General features: G+C 51.4%; 1 protein-coding gene across 2 annotated transcripts; it reads left to right on the top strand.

Moving 5' to 3' along the window:
• The first annotated feature begins 4692 nt into the window (after positions 1-4692).
• VRK3 (VRK serine/threonine kinase 3) lies at positions 4693-13997 on the top strand. Of its 2 annotated transcripts, none has more exons than XR_003500666.2 (11): positions 4693-5248; positions 6384-6436; positions 8255-8321; positions 9130-9214; positions 9709-9808; positions 10172-10264; positions 10605-10737; positions 11447-11567; positions 11874-11991; positions 12841-12989; positions 13667-13997. XR_003500666.2 is itself a non-coding variant. In XM_027468965.2 (11 exons), exons 1-10 carry the CDS (start codon positions 4708-4710, stop codon positions 12987-12989), a joined length of 1404 nt encoding a protein of 467 aa, XP_027324766.1. In that variant the 5' UTR covers positions 4693-4707; the 3' UTR covers positions 13667-13997. The 2 variants fall into 2 exon arrangements, 1 of the variants encoding a protein (XP_027324766.1); XM_027468965.2 differs by having other exon boundaries at positions 11874-11935.
• The last annotated feature ends 415 nt before the right edge of the window (positions 13998-14412 follow it).

Raw genomic sequence — 14412 nt, forward strand, 5'->3', positions numbered from 1 at the left:
AGCTGGAGAGGGCTTGGTTGTGGGTGTGTCCCCCCCATGGCTCCGTCACACTCATCAGCAACATCTGAAAGGATGAGAAGTCAGCCCCTGTGCTGGCACAGCTGCTGAAACCTGCTGGTCACCTCCTCCTTCCAGAAATTCTGGTTTGAAACCATCTTCCTGTGTCCAACATCAGCCCAGCTGTCCCCAGGGAGCCTCTCCACGCGGGGTTGTGTGTCCCCGAGCCTGGGGACACCAGCCCCCAGGATAGCCCCTGGGCTGCATGGCCGGGGGGCTGAGGTGCGTGCTGAGGATACCCACACTCGGCTACTGCTGGGGAGCACTGTTTGATGACGCTGGTGTCGCTGTGCAGCACCCAGGGACAAACCTGGCCATGTCCTTGTGCTCCCTGCCACCTAAAGAGGAGGAGCTGCCAGCGACACTTCCCTGGACAGCCCCAAACCACGAACCCAGGGTCAGAGACAGGCAAACAGAGCTGACTTCTGCTGGGTTCACTTCCCATTTTGTCCCAGTTTCTTCCCACTTGTTGGCTTAGCTGCAATGCTGGCTGTTGCAATACCGGGGACCGTGTTTGTTACCCCAGAGCGCCACCTCCCAAGAGAAGATGCCAGGGATGTTCCTCGTGCAAGTGGGGAGCAGATCAGCACCTTGCTGCTTCAGAGCCTCGGGGTGAGCATCCACACATTACGTCTTGCAGAAACTGGGAGCATTGCAGGAAGAGTCAGAAGTTCACCTAAAACACAGCTTTAGAGGAAACCTCATACACTGCAGCCAGCGCGGCTCACACAGCAAGGGTGGGCAGGCTGCTGGTTAGGCAGGTTGCCTTTAGTCTTAGGAAAAAATAGAGACATTTTCAGAATAGAGAAAGCATTCCAAGGAATGATGGGCTCTAAATGAAAACCAAATCAGCTCTTAAACTGAAAACAATCCCAGGAGGGCTTTTAGGTCAAGGATGGGGTGGGGTCGGTGGGCAGTGGTGCAGGGAATCATCCAGAGGTAAATTCATATCTCTGCTCCTTCAGCAAGGGTCAGAGGAAGAGAGACATTGAAAACAGCCTCCAGGGCAAGAGGAGATGCGGATGGTGCTCTGCTGTGCCTGCAGCCCTGGCAGGAGGAGCAGGCAGCCTGGTTTGGGTGAAGATAAGGCATCGGTGAAAGGGACAACCCGGGGTGGGAGGCGAGGAGGAGCTGGTGGAGGACTGGGTGTGCAAAGGGCTGGGGGAGGCACGGGACCAAGCAAGTGAAGGTGTGGGGTGCAGTTAGGTGCGTTGGGAAGCAGAGAGGTGCATCGGGAACCTGCAGGAACCCCTGGGGAGTGGCCCAGGAGACAGAGAGGATGAGGGAGGAGGGCACTCCACCCAGAGAGGATGGGGACAATGTGCCCAAACTGCTGAGGGAGGCCACGAGGCTGTGAGAGCGAGAAATCGCTGTGTACGGAAGGAGAAATGAGAAATGTGACAGCAAAGACATCCCAAATTGACTGCATCTGGAGAAGCACAAGGAGGGGCATCCCCCGAGCCATAGACTGGGAAAATCCTCCGTGAATCCTCCGCAAATACATGTACATGCACCCCTGGTCTCTGCACGCTTTCCCAGACATCACCCACTGCTGATGGCAGGATCTGGGCTTTAGTGTGACCTGATATGGCTGGGACTGTGCTTCGTTAATGCTGGGCTCAGTTCTCAGCAGCAAGCCAGGCCGTGCTGGTGCTATCACGGGATGGCAACCGCTGCCTCGGCCAGGAGCTGCCAGGCTGCAAAATGGGCACAGGTAAGGGCAAAAACCCTTGGCACGCTTACATAACCTTGCCAGGAGGAACTACGTAAAACAGAGAAACTCACAGGGAGAAGTGAAAATGAAATACAGAGGAAAGTTCTTGTAAATGATGGGGAGATATCATCTAGCCAGTGTACCACCAAGACACAGAGGTTCTGCCATGGTGAACCTGCTGGGGGATGGCTTAACAGCAAGGCAAGCTAGCCAAAATGCAAACAAATAGTTAAAACACACCAAATAAAATTATTAGAAAACTGGCATTTTCTGTTTCAAACAAGGAAAACAGCAAGATGCAAAGCCCTCAGCAAGTTAAAAGCCACGTTCACACAGACAAAAAATATTTTGAGCGTAATTTGCTTACCGCACAAAAATTATAGCCAGGGTTTGCAAACCCGTCAGAAAGAAGAAGTTTGCTGGGAGCCCACTGTGGCTGGCAGGGATGGGGCAGGTGTGTGCTGGGGCCTCACTGCAGAAGCTCTGCACGATGTTAAGGATGGATTTACAGCAAGCTTTTGCTTTTAAAGTAACTGCTTAGGAGTTAGGAGATGGTGTGGGAATAAATGGGATGATGTGTGCCAGACCTGTGCTGGTCAATACGTCCATGAGAGAGCAGCTCCTGCTGGCGATGCGCAGGGCCTCGGGGTGGTGAAGATGAAAGCAGGCTGTGAAAAGCTGGGGAGGGGTTGCGTGATGTCAAGTGGCTGAGCAGAAAGACTTAAAATGTGATTCAATATAACTGAATTCAAGGCAACATAAAAAATAGTGCTATGTGTACGCACTGACAGGCTCTCTCTTTTTTTTTTTTTTTCTTTGATACTAGCTTGGGGGCTCTTGGAAAGAAATCTTAAAGAATTCCCCTTTTTTCACACACATTTTCCCATCACTAATTTTTCTCACCATTTTTTCTCGGCCTTCTGGGGTTTGACTTTTTAAAGCAATATGTATTTTGGTTTACTGAATGGATTATTCTCTGCCCAAATTGAATGTAATCAGGTCATGATCACCGTTCCCTAGGCAACCACCACCAGAATTATAGAGCTATGATCATGAATTAACACCGTTTAAAGAAGTCAAAAACAACAGCAACAAAAAAAATTGTAACTGCAGGGCTTAATAAGTTGTTGCTGAAACATGACATTCACGTCGGGGCCACCAGCTGGTGCCTTCGGTAGGGAAAAGCAACGATTATAGATCTTAATTCAGGAGCGAGGTGAAGACGCCAGCAGCCTGTAAAGGTGCGTTCAGCCAAATCTGATGAAGGAAATTGTGACGCATAGCTCTGATTAACAAAGGAATTGCTATCTGCACCCATACGAGGGGCAGGAATAGCTAGGACTGAGAAGAAGCTGGCGCACTGGGGGGTGGCTGCGGGGGCAGCCAGCTCTGCACACCCCTGCTACACCCACAGAGCCAGGAAAAAATGACAAAGTGACCCAAGTGCGTGCTGTGTCCTGATGAACGCCGCAGGTAGGGACGTGGGAGCCCGGCCAGCCTGCTCCACGGCTGCTGGCAGCGTCCACACGCTTCAAAGGCAGATGGAAAAGTGCCGGCAACAGACGGCAGCAAACAATCCGAGTACGTGCTGGGCCTCCTCCGTCACTTGGCGCAGTTTGGGCTTTTCTGGGAACACTTCAAGTGCTCAGCGAGTGTTGGGAATGTTTTTGGTGTTTGGAGGGGCTGGGCTGGGCAGCCAGCCTGAGGTGGGACGAGGTCTGTGCAGCACTCCTTGGCCGGGGGAATCTCTCCTGAGCTGGGCCCTGGTGTGGGGCTGATGCCAGGTGCCATTTTATTCAGGCAGCTCCTTCCTGGCCCTGCCATTTTATTCAGCCAGCTCCTTCCTGGCCCTGCCATTAATCATCCAGCTCCCTCCCGGCCTCGCTGAGCTACCATGAGGGCAGCTGCTGCCCCAGCCTGCTGCCAGCCCGCTCCCTGCACGCGAGGTGCTGCAGGCTGGCCAGGACGAGGTCTGGAGGGCGATGCCATCATGACGGCACCCCCTGCGCCTGTCCCACCAGCACCTTCCTCACACGTGGCCCTGTTTGAGCCCACCCGGGGCAGAATGGCCGCAGCCCACCCACATTTGTTGTGTTGGCCCCGTGGGGCCAGCCTGAGGTGCACGGTGTGCAGTACAGAGAGCAGCGGGCCTTGTTACTCCTCCCAACACTGTCTCATTAACCCCAGCACTCATGAATTTTGAAGAACCCATTTTGTAGTCCTAAGTTCACTTTTATGTAGCTTTTTATTACAATTTCTTAAATAACAAACCAATAACCCAAAACCAAGAAGGAAGTAACGGAAATAGCCTCCTTCCTCCAGCGCCAGGACCTGGGAAGGCTGGTTGAGGCAGCAGGGGCAGCCCCTGGCAGCGTTCCCCTTCCTTCTCTTTCTGTCCCTTCCCTTTCCCCATCCTCATCCCCTTCCCCTTCTTCATCCCTATCCCCTTTCCCTTCCTCACCCCTTCCCTTTCCCCTTCCTCATCCCCTTCCCCTTCCTCATCCTCATCCCCTTCCTCATCCTCTTCCCTTTTCCCATCCTCATCCCCTTCCCTTTCTCCTTCCCCATCCTCATCCCCTTCCGTTCCCCATCCTTATCCTTATCCTACCTCCTTCTCCTTCCCTATCTCCTTCTCCATCCTCAACCCCATCCTCTTCTCCATCCTTATCCTTATCTTAATCCTTATCCTTGTTCCCTTCCTCACTTTCTCCTTCTCTTTCTCCTTCTCTTTCTCCTTCTCCTCCTTCTTCCCCTTCTCCTACCCTTTCCCTTTCCCCTTCCCCTTCCTCATCCTCTTCTCCTCCTCCTTCACCCCATTCCTCTTCCCCTTCCTTATCCTCCCCTTCCCCCTGCCCGCCCCACCGCACCCCGACCCCTCCGTGCCGAGGAGCCGCCCCCCCTGCCCCGTCCCTTCCCGTCCCCCCCCAGCCTCGCGCATGCCCGTGCCGGGCCGCAGCGGCTCCTCGCGGGCCCTCAGCGGCGGGGCTGCGGCGATGCCGGGCCGCGGGCGGCGGGGCCGGGGCCGCGCTGCGGGGCCGCAGCAGAGCCCGGCTCCAGCTCCGGCTCCGGCTCCGGCTCCGGCTCCGGCTCCCGGCTGTGCCCTCGGGCCCGCCCGCTTCTGCCCGCAGTGCGGCCGCGGCGTGGAGGCCGCCTTCAGGTTCTGCCCGGCCTGCGGGGAGCGGCAGCCGCCGGCCCCAGGGGAAGCAGCGGCGGCGGCCCCGGCACCGTGGCAGGCCCGGAGCCCCGCGGCCGGGCCCGGCTCCGGCTCCTCGTCCCCCTCGGGGGCCTCCCGGCCGCCCCCGCCCCGGTCCCCGTCCCTGTCCCCGGCGGCGAAGCGCGGCTCCTTCTCGCCCCGCAAGCCGCGGGCGGTGGCGGCGGTGCCGTTCCCGGAGGCCGAGGTGCTGGAGGATCACGGCAAGAGGCGCTGGAGGCTGGGCCGGCTGCTGGAGCACGGCGGGCCCGGGCTGATGTACGAAGGTGCTGTGGGGACGGGGAGCTGGGGGTGAGGGGGGCACGGCCCGGGCAGGGCTGGCGGGGGGTCCCCAGGGGGTGTGGGGCGGGGGCTGGAGGCCCCACACCGGGTTGTGGCCCCGTGGGGTCGGGGATTTGTGTTAGGACCAGGAGCCTTGCAGGCCATGGTGCAGTTTCCTGTTTTTTTAGGTTCACAACCCACAGGCCGTGAGCCCCACGCAGGAGTTCCTGTGCCGCAGGTGCTGTTGGGGCTGTGTAAATGTCAGGTGGGGATTTTCCCCATTTCAGGGCCAAAAGGAACCAGAGAAATCATCAGGGCATTGTCTCGGCTGTTCAGTGCGTGCTGAGCTTTTCTCACCACTCCAGTTGTGTATTTCCAAGGGAGAAGTTTTGATCCCATTCCCCACCGTCACCCTGAACACACTGCTCAGGAGGAATTGCCCCCACGAGTAAGCTTTGCCCCATGTTTGGCTTCAGTTTCCTTCTACTTGCTTATGCCGCTTCGTAACAAAGGCAGGGCATCCACAGGCGTGATGGTAGGAAAAGAGCAAATCAATGCTGTTACTGCAGTGGAAGGTGCTGTTACAGAGACACCTTTGGGGTGATGAGCAGCTGATAACCTCTGTGTAGCATCCAGGCTGCGAGCAGCAGAAAGGAGCCTGCCCCAAGGCAAAGTAATGGGTGCACATTTTGGAGGAGGAAGGTGACGTGCATAATAACATTACGCAGAGGAGGAGGGACTTACAGATCTCTTACAGACTGGAAAAACTACATAGTGAGCCAAAGGGAACTCTCATCAAATTAATTTGGGGATGCCTTTGAGATTCTACTAATGACTTGTTCTTTGCGTGCCATCTTCAAAGCACCCCCCGTACTGTAGCCATGCGTAGATGCTGCTGTGACTTAAGCAGATCTGCACCTGAAGCATGTCAGGGGTGCTGTGCCTCTGGAGCAAGGTAAGAATTATTTTGTGGCAGTATGGGAAGGCGCTGTCACGGAGGAAGCTTTTGCAAAGTCCAAGCGAAAGAAGCAGAGGATAAGTAAGAGTCGGGCTGTGCAGGCTGTGTTTAATGGCACAGCTGACACTGCGAGTAGCTCTTTTCTGTGCTTCTGTAACCACATCTGTTCCATCCTTCCACAGCACAGTCAGCATCTGGAGCCTGTCCTCAAAAGCAAAGATTCTCCCTCAAACTTGTGAGTTTTGATCTGTTTGGGTAAGAAGTAGTGTGTAGTGCTGTGTCCAGGGCCTGACCCACCCGTCTGTAGGGCTAGAGGTGGCATTCAGGGCAGGTGGGCAGAGAGGCCCCCTCTAGCCTGAAGCTGTGCCGCCTCGTGGCTTCACTGTCCTCATCTCTGTAGGTAAAATCCCTCAGAGGGAGGAAAATAACACCATTGCTTAGGAGATGGATAAAACTTCCCAGGAATCTCTTGCTTGGTTTTCAGTAGACGTTGGCTGTTCCACTAGAGGTGTGAAGAAAAACAGCTACAAGGAATTCATTTAAAAGCAAACAGACAAAAACCCCTTCATCCCAGAAGACTGCCCCTTCAATCCACAAGGCTCAGTAATCTCTAAACCTGAATTTAGTGCTGTAGGATAGAGTTCTTGTTCCATTAATGTCAGGCCTGCTTTCTTCCTGTATGGCGAGGGCATAAATCCTGCTGAAATCAGGGGGGAACTGGAGATGACAGCATTTGGTGGTTACGCTGAGGTTATACTGAGAGACTCTTAACACCAGAGCACATCTTTAAATTAAACAGTAATTAAAGTTGTAATTCTAAGCCAGCTTCCTAGGCGCTTCCAAAGATTTGTGTTCTCTGGAAACGTGTTATTTTCACTAATAGCTGTTCTGCAGTTGAAATCGAGTTGATGACTGATGGCTCTGTGGGGGACGTGGTGGTGCCCACTCACATGTGCTAGTAAAATTATTCACTCTTCTGTCAGAGGAGAGCTACATAGGAGGGTGGAGAAAGAATAGAGTGTTAATGAGAACAGACAGCTAGCTGCCACAAAACTAGAACCAGTAGGTGGGGATCTTTGTTCAGTTCTGTACGTAATGCTCCCAGCTCCTGTATTTTGCACCTTCTGGTGTTTTGATCAGCAGTCTTCTGACTGCAGCCCAGCCCTGGTGGCTGTAGCGGTCTGTAGCATAGCACACGAGAGCATTTGGGTTCAGGTTGGCTTCCCAGGCAAGATGCACAATGAAATATCTGGAACGTGGTCGTTGGTGTTGTCTGGAGACTGCTGATCCCGCAGAAAGCGGGGCTGCTTGTGGGTGGGGTCTTTGGTATCAAACCAGCCAGGATGTGAAACGGCTGCCTCCTCCCATGCGGAGCATCTGCCCTAAGTTAGCGTGCAGTGTCCTGAGGATATTTCTGTGTATGTCTGTATAAACGTGTGTGGGCACACAGACGTGGATACGTTGGTTGTAAACCATCAGGTCACTTGATAACAGGAGTAGTAAAAGAGCAGCAGTGCTGACTGGCGTAAAAAGGATGGATTTTAAGAATCCAACACATTACCCAGACACTTAGGAAATGTTGCGAATCCTTGTCTCGTTTTCTGACAGCTAGCATAAAATGGAATAGCTTTGACTTGCCTCTTCGCAGAAAGAACCTCATCTGTGCTGTGGCTATGAAGGTTGCCTCTGTCTCCTAACATAACAGCTTCAGGACTAGAGCTCGTTCTGGGCTGCCAGATGGTTCACGTTGTCTAGGTGCTCTTAACCGATGGATGCTTCTTAGTGGTAGTGCTTGAAACGTGTGAGAGCTGCTCCCTCCTTCCATGCTGATGCTTGGAGTCAGTGCGGCTGTCAGGTGCAGCATTAAATATTGAGCCAAAAGACCTGAACTCTCTTCTCAGCTCTTCTGCTGTCTGTTCTTTCGTTTTTTGGGGGTAGGAAGGGGGAGGTTTAAAAATATTTAGTGAAAGTCTTATAGCAGTCTTGCCCAAATTTGCCATTCCAGCAGGGGGTGTGTTGCTGAAGTAATGCATTTTCTTTCTGTTTCCTTTAGGATGCCAAAGATGGCAAGATCTACAACGAACAGAACTTTTTCCAGCGAGCTGCAAAGAAAGACACAGGTTGGTGCTTCTTGGAATGGTGGGGACAAGGCTGCTTGTTAGGAAAACTGGCATCACTCTCTCGTTGGTTCTGTCAGTTTCTCAGAAGGCAAGGCTAGAATAAACTAATTTGTTGCTTCATCTGTGCCAGAGTGCTGAGCAGTTCAGCCAAGAGCCTGCTCTCCCAGGCTGTCCCTGCCTTCAGGACACTGTAATATTGGCATTTTGAAGCTCTCTTGCTCTACCCAGGCTTCGTCTTCATCTCGGTGGTAGCCGTTGAATCCTGCAGCCTGGCTGGCCGTTGCTCGCTCTCTCTTCTGTGCTGCTTCCGCATTTCTGTCAGCTGCTGTCAAGTATTTACTCAGTTGACTCAAAAACCTCAGCGTGGGCAAATCTGACCAGGGAACATGGGCAGGTGTTTGAGCAGGGGTTTTGGGGGAATTCCTGACAAACCTGCACTTCTGGGAAGACTGCAATCAAATCCTTCCCAAGCCTATGTGTAGAATTTGCTTGTCCATCACTGCTCCTGACTCTTCTTCCCTTCTTGTTTTACACAGCCCCATAGCAAGCACACGCTTTAGCCTGCTCTGGTATTTCCAGCATCTCTGCTGTCATATTCTTGCTCTGCAGTGCTGTGTTCATTGACATGCTAACACCCCAGCATATTAGGCTGGCATTTCTGGGACAGAATCAGTATGAGAGTGACTTTTAACTGAGCTGCCCAGGGCAGATCAGGCCTTTGGAGAAAGGCCATCCCTGACTGAGCTCCTTTGTTTTGGAGCTCCTTAGCAGCATCTGCTGCACTTTGTCCTCTTCTCTTGCCTTCTAGTGGATAAGTGGAAGAAGCTACACTCTTTGCCCCTGCTGGGAATCCCCAATTGTGTTGGCTTTGGACTGCATGCAGATAAATACAGGTGAGGTGACTCTGTGAAGGACACAGCTGAGCTCTTTTGTCCACAATTGCCATCCTCTTGGGCTTTTTCTTTCTTTCCCTCTTGCTCTCTGCTGTTTCATTTCTTGCTGTCCACAGGCTCCTAAGTATGTATTGCTCCTATTTCATTTATTACCAAAATTATTTATCACCAAAAATTATTGCCTCTCCCAATATTCCTTCAGTCTTTGTGTTGCTGGTGAAGTCATTGCTTTTGCTGCTTCTGCTCCTCAGGCCCAGGGACATCTTATTGCTGCCTTTTAAACTTAACTCAAAAGGGGAGACGAGACTTTGTAATATGTGGTCAGCGTGTCTCTCCTTTTCATAGAGTTTTTTGTTATATATAAGAAATGAGAAAAGCTTTACCCACGTTAACATGAAGTGGGGGACAGGTCTAATCCAGGTAGAATGCTTGATGAGTGTCTGTTGTAGGGTTTCTGAACCAGGTAGGTACTGCCAAGTCCTTGTCTCTTGTAGGTTTTTGGTGTTCTCAGACTTAGGGCGAACTCTTCACTCCATCCTGAATGATGGCGTACGCCTGAATGAGAAGGCAGCTTTTCAGATCGTAGTCCGGCTGGTACGTAGAGAACCAATACTTCCCAAGGGACTTGTTCAGAAAAGGCATACAACTTCTCCCCTAATCTTATAAAGATGTTTTAAAGCTAACCCAGGGGCTTGGCTGGGGTCTTAAAGCAGCATCACTTGAGCCTGTTGTTGAACTTGAGTAGCATCTCTTGAGCAGTATGTAAATTTGAAGGAATTTGAGATAAGGAGAGTGAAAGAAACCTGGCACTTGAAAATCAGAATCTGTGAGACGTGGTGCTAATGTGTACCTGCACACAGCTTCAAGGAACTGTGTTGGAAAGTCCAGTTTAGGGAAAGCCCGTGTGCAGAAGGAACGCATGGGTCTAATACGTTGACGTTTTCTGTTTACTTGTAGCTAGACTGCCTGGAGTACCTTCATGAAAATGAGTATGTGCATGGGGACATCACGGCTGAGAACATCTACGTGAACCCAGAAGACCTCACGCAGGTATGGAGCTGGAGCCGTGCTGCAAGGAAATGGCAGTGAAGGAGGGCTGATGAAGCAGGACAGAACACCCAGGATCCTGCTCTTGAGCAGGGGAATGATGCATTCTGTGCAGTGCTCAAGCAGGTTTTGTAGTGCAGGATTGGGGAATTCACAGATTTAACACCTGAAGGAGTGGACGTGGTACCTGCCATGCCACCTGGAGTCTGCAATAAGGAGATTCCTTGGAGGGAAGTTTCAGGCTCTGTCCTGGAGACCTATGGAGGAAGAGGAGCAGATATACAGCTTGGGGTCCTGGCCCCAAGCAGTAATGCTCAGACGCGTGTTTCTTGGTGTCTTGTAGGTGACCCTAGCGGGCTACTGCTTTGCATTCCGTTACTGCCCAGGAGGGAAGCACGTGGCTCAGCGCGAAGGCAGCAGGACCCCTCACGAAGGCACGATAGAGTTTATCAGTCTGGACAGCCACAGGGGAGCAGGTCAGTCTCTTTCTGACACGAGCCAGTCAAGCTTGCCACAGAGCTGTTTCTGTGGCATTGCTCTCTGGAGCTGGCATTTGTTAGTAAAAATGCCTGGAAATCATCACCTGCAACTCAGCTTCTGGTCGGGCTGTTCCCTCTAACCTCTCTCTAGGCTGCTGTGCTGGGACTTGCCAGGTTACTCAGCAACAGCAGCAAGAGGTGCAGGGATGTTCCTGCTCCATCTGGAGCCTTGGCTTTACTGCAGGCATGCAAGGAATAGAAAACTGGGCTGCTTCCTGCTGGCTTAGCAGGGGTATGTTTCAAACCAGACTGGATCCCTGCCCAAAACAGAGTTGAAGCAAGCCGGCTTTGCTCTGACCTTGAAGCAGTGAGAGCTGGAAGGGTATTTAAATTAGCCAGTACCTCTCTTGGTTGCAGTGTTCACACTGGGCAAATGTTCATCCAGGGGCTGGGATGTGCTCATTCAGCTGTGGGCAGCAGGCTCTCAGAACTGTCGATATCCTCTAGCAGTGAAACTCTTGCATTTCTGTACTTCAGCTCCTTAGGCTTGTGCCCCATCACAAAGCTGCCTGTTTTACATAAAGAACACTTAAAATAGAGACTTCCGAGGTTGTGCAATGCGTGCTAGTCTCTACTTTCATTTGAAGGAAAGGTGCTAGCCTCCCAAATACTTTTTCATGTGTCAATCTCCCTTCTTTCCCATCAGGACCATCTCGACGGAGTGACTTGGAATCTCTGGGCTACTGTCTCCTGAAATGGCTCTGTGGCTTCTTGCCTTGGTCTCATGATCTGAAGAACGTGGAAGCTGTGGTGGAGAAGAAAGAAAAGTAGGAGAAATCTTCTGCTCTTTTGGGAAACGCTCAGCAGAAAGTGCTGAGGAATGTTCTGTGACTTAAAGAGAAATCACATGGTCACAGTACACTATTGGGATGTGGGTTAATCCAATGTAAAGGCTGAGACTGGAAGCAGGTGGCCAAACAAAAGGGTTATTGGTGAACCCAGAGTTCAGCACCGTTTAGAACTTGGCCACCTGAATTCAGCCTTTTTTTGTCCCTGTTGTTCTGCTTGATGGTCTGCTTGAGGGCCTGCTCCTTTGCTTCTCATCTGACAGCACTCTGCATTGATTATTCCAGGTACAAAGCAGATGTGACGTGCCTTCTCCGACAGTGCTTCATGGGGCAGAGAGCAATTCCAGGTGTGGGCTTGCTTTCCTGCGGGCTTCTTGTGGAGGGAGGATTGACTGTACTTGAGGTCAGAGCCTTCCCTGTGCTGGCGTGCTAGCTGGGATGGCTTCCAGTGGTGATGGTGGCAAAGCATTGCATGGAGCAGCTGACAGGCTCCCCCTGTGAATGAATCCCTTGTTTTCTTTGCAGCAAAACAAGGAGGGCTGCTGCCCATTATCTGTATTCATGAGCCTTGCTGAAGAGGCAAGTGTTCTGGGGGCTTTAAAAATGCAGGACTTGGGTCACTTCCCCACCCTATCTTTGAGTTTCATATTAGCCTTTTGTTTTCATAGACCCACAAAACAGTTTGGGTGGGAAGGGACCTTAAACATCATCTGGTTTCACCACCCACATAGCAAAGAATTTCTTATATCTAATCCAAGTCTACTCTCTTTTAAAGACTCCTTGTCCTATCACTATGCTCCTGGCAAAGAGTCCCTCTCCAGCTTTCCTGTAGCCCCCTTTAGGTACTAGAAGGCCGCTGTAAGATCTCCCCAGAGCCTTCTCTCCTCTGAGCTGAACGAGGCAGCTCTCTCAGCCATAATGGAAGTGCTCTGTCCCTTTGGTTGCCCTCATGGCCCTCCTGTGGACTCACTCCAGCAGCTCCCTGTCCTTCCCCTGTGTGGGGGGCCCAAGCTGAACGCAGGGCACTGCGGGTGGTGCCTCACAAGAGCAGAGGGGGCGAATCACCTCCCTTGTACCTGCTGCTCCCACTGCTCCTGAGGCAGTCCAGGTTTTGTTTTCCTTTCTCTGCAGCTGGCCAAGGCAGGTGAGCGAGCTGTCTATGGGGAATGCAGTCTGGAGAGGCTATTTGGCAGCTTTGTAAAGATGATGGGTGGCTGTGCTGCTCCGGGCGGTGACATTCCTCATTTTGCAGATGCCCTTCAGCGCTACCTGCAGCAAGTAATGGCACTGGAGTATGAGGAGAAGCCCAACTATGAGTTCCTGCGGCAGCTCTTCAAAAAGCCACTGGAGAAGATGAAAGCATCAGCTTACGACTCCGTGGCCATCACGATAGTGCCCTAAGTAAGTGCCTGTAGTTCAGACTGCCACAGTGCAAAGCACTTGTGCCCCTGTGCTGCTTTGAGTAGCACAGTGCCGTACACCCTGGGGTGCTGCAGGCAGCAGCAAGAGGAGGTGAGAAGAGAGTAGGGTGGTCTGTGAACTCACCCAAGACCACGGGGCTCCTCCTGACTGTGAAAGCAGCACTGTTATTTCACTGTTCCCTCTTAAGAGGCCAGTCCAGTGCTATGCAAGGCCAAGCTTAGCAGTTGTCACATCTGCTTCTTTGAGGTTTTGTAGAAAGGCATAATACTTGCCAACTTGCCACCTTCTTCCAGGTGCAATAAAGGCTGAAGTCTGCAGGGCCCTGAAGGTGCTAACAAAGTACAGATTGATGTGGTCCTTAAAAAAAAAAAAAAAATCCAGAATCTGGGCTGTACCTTTTGTAGTTCTTTTTCATAAAGCCACCTTCTAGTGCAGCCCTGTAGGCACAAGTGCTCTATTTTGTCCATGAAACACTTCATGCCAAGGTGAAGGCTTGATAAGAGATACAATACAAATAAATACAAAGACAAATCTATGTCTAGTCTGGGCCTGCCTCAGTTAAGGCCTCTGGTTTAAGCAGGAGCCCCAGGAGCAGATTTCTGGGAAGGAGTTGTACAAATGCTGGTTAATATTCCTGTTTGTGCCTTTTCTTTTAGATCAAGGAAACTTGGACTGGAAAACAGAGTTCAAAGCTTTCTGCAGTGTGAGCCCCTTTTCAGAAGACATTTAACTTTTACCTACCTGGTTTAGCGAAAGACTTTTTAAAGGCATTTTCCTCTAATTTTAATGTAACGTGCTACTGAATGCTGAGCCACTGCTGTAAGAAGCTACTGTGAAGATGCTCCTGCGTGGCAAGTTAGTGTAAACAGCTGGAGAAGTGCACTCTAGCCACCAGGAGAAGGGCACAAAGAAACTAAATCAGGGACTTTTTTAAGTGACAACAGTGGCAGTACGTTGTTTTATAATAAACTTTAGACAAGCACCTAAGGCCCCCTGTCATGCAGTTATTTGTCATGTTCAAGGCATTTCTGGAGACTTTCTTTCTGGGGATGCTATAGAGTTATGATGGTGAGTTGAGCCCCATCTAATTTTTTTTTTTGCCGTGTAATGGCAGTTTGCAGGATGCTCTCCCAACTGCTCATGCTGTTCATGTAAATAGCCTACAGGCTGTCCCTCTTGGAACACAATCCTAACAACTTGGCTCAGAGCTAAACCCTGACTTCATCCCTAAGCAGTACCTTAACTCTCCAAGCGCCAGGTCAGTGCAGTAGGCAAACGGGATACCATCCACAGAAGTAACACAAGGAGCCATCTATTTATACAAAAAAAAAAGTTTTATAAAAAAAGTCACTACATTGTGTGTATCTGAACTGTTGCCATCTGCCACAGTAAATTCTAAACA

Source organism: Anas platyrhynchos, chromosome 15, assembly GCF_047663525.1.
Source record: "Anas platyrhynchos isolate ZD024472 breed Pekin duck chromosome 15, IASCAAS_PekinDuck_T2T, whole genome shotgun sequence".
Classification (NCBI taxonomy): Eukaryota; Metazoa; Chordata; class Aves; order Anseriformes; family Anatidae; genus Anas; species Anas platyrhynchos.